General features: G+C 44.1%; 1 protein-coding gene across 1 annotated transcript; it reads left to right on the plus strand.

Moving 5' to 3' along the window:
- Positions 1-648: 648 nt before the first annotated feature.
- On the plus strand, positions 649-1,515 carry LOC311144717 (uncharacterized protein; the record flags this gene model as incomplete). Its single annotated transcript, XM_084180812.1, has 1 exon — positions 649-1,515. The coding sequence occupies one exon, from the start codon at positions 649-651 to the stop codon at positions 1,513-1,515; it is 867 nt and encodes a 288-aa protein (XP_084036938.1).
- Positions 1,516-1,891: the final 376 nt, after the last annotated feature.

The raw sequence follows: 1,891 nt of genomic DNA on the forward strand, positions 1-1,891 counted from the left end.
TCAATAAAAAAGGGCAAGGTAGATGTATTACCATCTTGCATACACCTGTCAAATGTTCTTAGATCTCCAGAAGTGCATAGGGTGTAGGTAGCCTATAGGTGCCATTTGGGATTGAGTCCAGCTTCACCTGACGGCCGCTGTCCACAGCTCTGTGGTTCTGAAACTCAGATTCGCGGGGATTTGAGGGCACAATGCCCAACTGTGATTAGACCATTGAGCACACTATCTAGCTGGATTAGGCCATAAATTCACTGGCTAGGATTTAGCTGATTTTGGAGTAACAAGTGGATATTCGTCATCGGATGTTCATACCATAGGCAATAACTCATTAAATTGCATAATTTTTTTCTGTGACATCTCAACCCGATTTGTTAGGCTACACAACCAGTCCCTTGAATACGAACGTTGCATTAATTAGAATCCAAGGGAATTCAGCCCATCCCTGTTAACCAGCCAAAGAGAAGTCTGGTCCCCTCTTGCATCTTTTATATAAACCCAGTGGCAAGGCATAGATGTGGCATACCTCTCACACGCAAGAGCTTAAAGCACACACCTCTCCACCTCTCTCTGACTCTTTAGAAGCGCGAGCTATGGCATGAGTGACAAGACTGTGACACTCTCTCTCTTTGCTCGCTCTCTTATCTCTCGATGAGTAACAACAGTGTGGGTCTGTCGCCCGTGTTGCCCCTCAATAGTTTCGGGAATGTGCTGATGTTTCTTTTCAGCATAGCGCTGGCGGCCGCAATTATTTTCCTCAACATCTCCGTGTTTCTCTCAATCATGATGAACAAGTCGCTGCGCAGCGAGAACCGCTTCATGTACATGCTGAGTACCTCTTCCAGCGACATCTGCTCTGGGGTATCCTATTACTATGTGGGCGTCCTCGACGTGAGGGACAGCTATGACTCCCCTAAAAGAACGTTTTACATCGCTCCCACGTTCCTGGGGCTCTCGTACATGGCTATACTGGCTGCACAGTCCGATAGGTATCACGCCGTGACAGCACCTTTTAAATACTCCCAGAGAATTACCCGCAACAGGACCCTGCTTGTCATTCTATTTTACTGGGTTTACGCTTTTGTCATCGTGGCGGTGAACAATCTAGTTCCAATGGGGATCGCGAAACAAGTCACAGGTTTCGGGACCTTCGTTGCGAACATTTTCACTGTGATCATTATGATAGGCCTGAATATTAGACTGTTCTTCATAGCTAAATTCCAGTTGGAGAGAGAGCCGCCCTCGGTGGAGAGAGAGAACAAGCGCTCTTCGGTGTACCTAATCATAGTAGTGGCAGTGTTTTTCCTGGCGGCATGGTTACCCATTTTCATCCATATCATTTGTTGTAATTTTATCGGGTCTACATGTTATTCGTTTAGAAACGAAGGAACCGATCCCCTTAGAATTCTTCCACGCTTAAATGCGGTGTTAACCCCGCTGTTGTACATCAGAGGCTGTGCCTCTCTCAGGGCGACGCTGTTCACCAAGGTTTGGAAACCTTGCTGTAGAAGAAGGTAATAGTCATGCATTTTGGGCACCTTTCTTGTAATCTTCAATTGGAGTCTTTACGTGTTTAGGGCACATTTCTACCCAAAAGTATTTTATGTTCAGAAAAGGTCTTTGGAATGCCTGCACACTAACTCTCCAAAAGTTGATTATGCAATTAAAAATGTTCGGTTGGCAATAATTTATAATTTGTCATTAGTTGAGATAAATGCCAATATGCGTGTGCACATCTATTTGTTTTCATGTAAAATATTATACATCTTATTAGGATTTATATCTTACATCTGACTGATATAGCCTAACTGATTTATGCTTCCAAAAAATGGAAGTTGTATTTTAAAGTGAGCTTGCTGCCAAGGCGTGTCGAGCATCATTCTAAAAATCATGG

Source organism: Coregonus lavaretus (genome assembly GCF_964263955.1).
Source record: "Coregonus lavaretus genome assembly, chromosome: 17".
NCBI lineage: Eukaryota > Metazoa > Chordata > Actinopteri > Salmoniformes > Salmonidae > Coregonus > Coregonus lavaretus.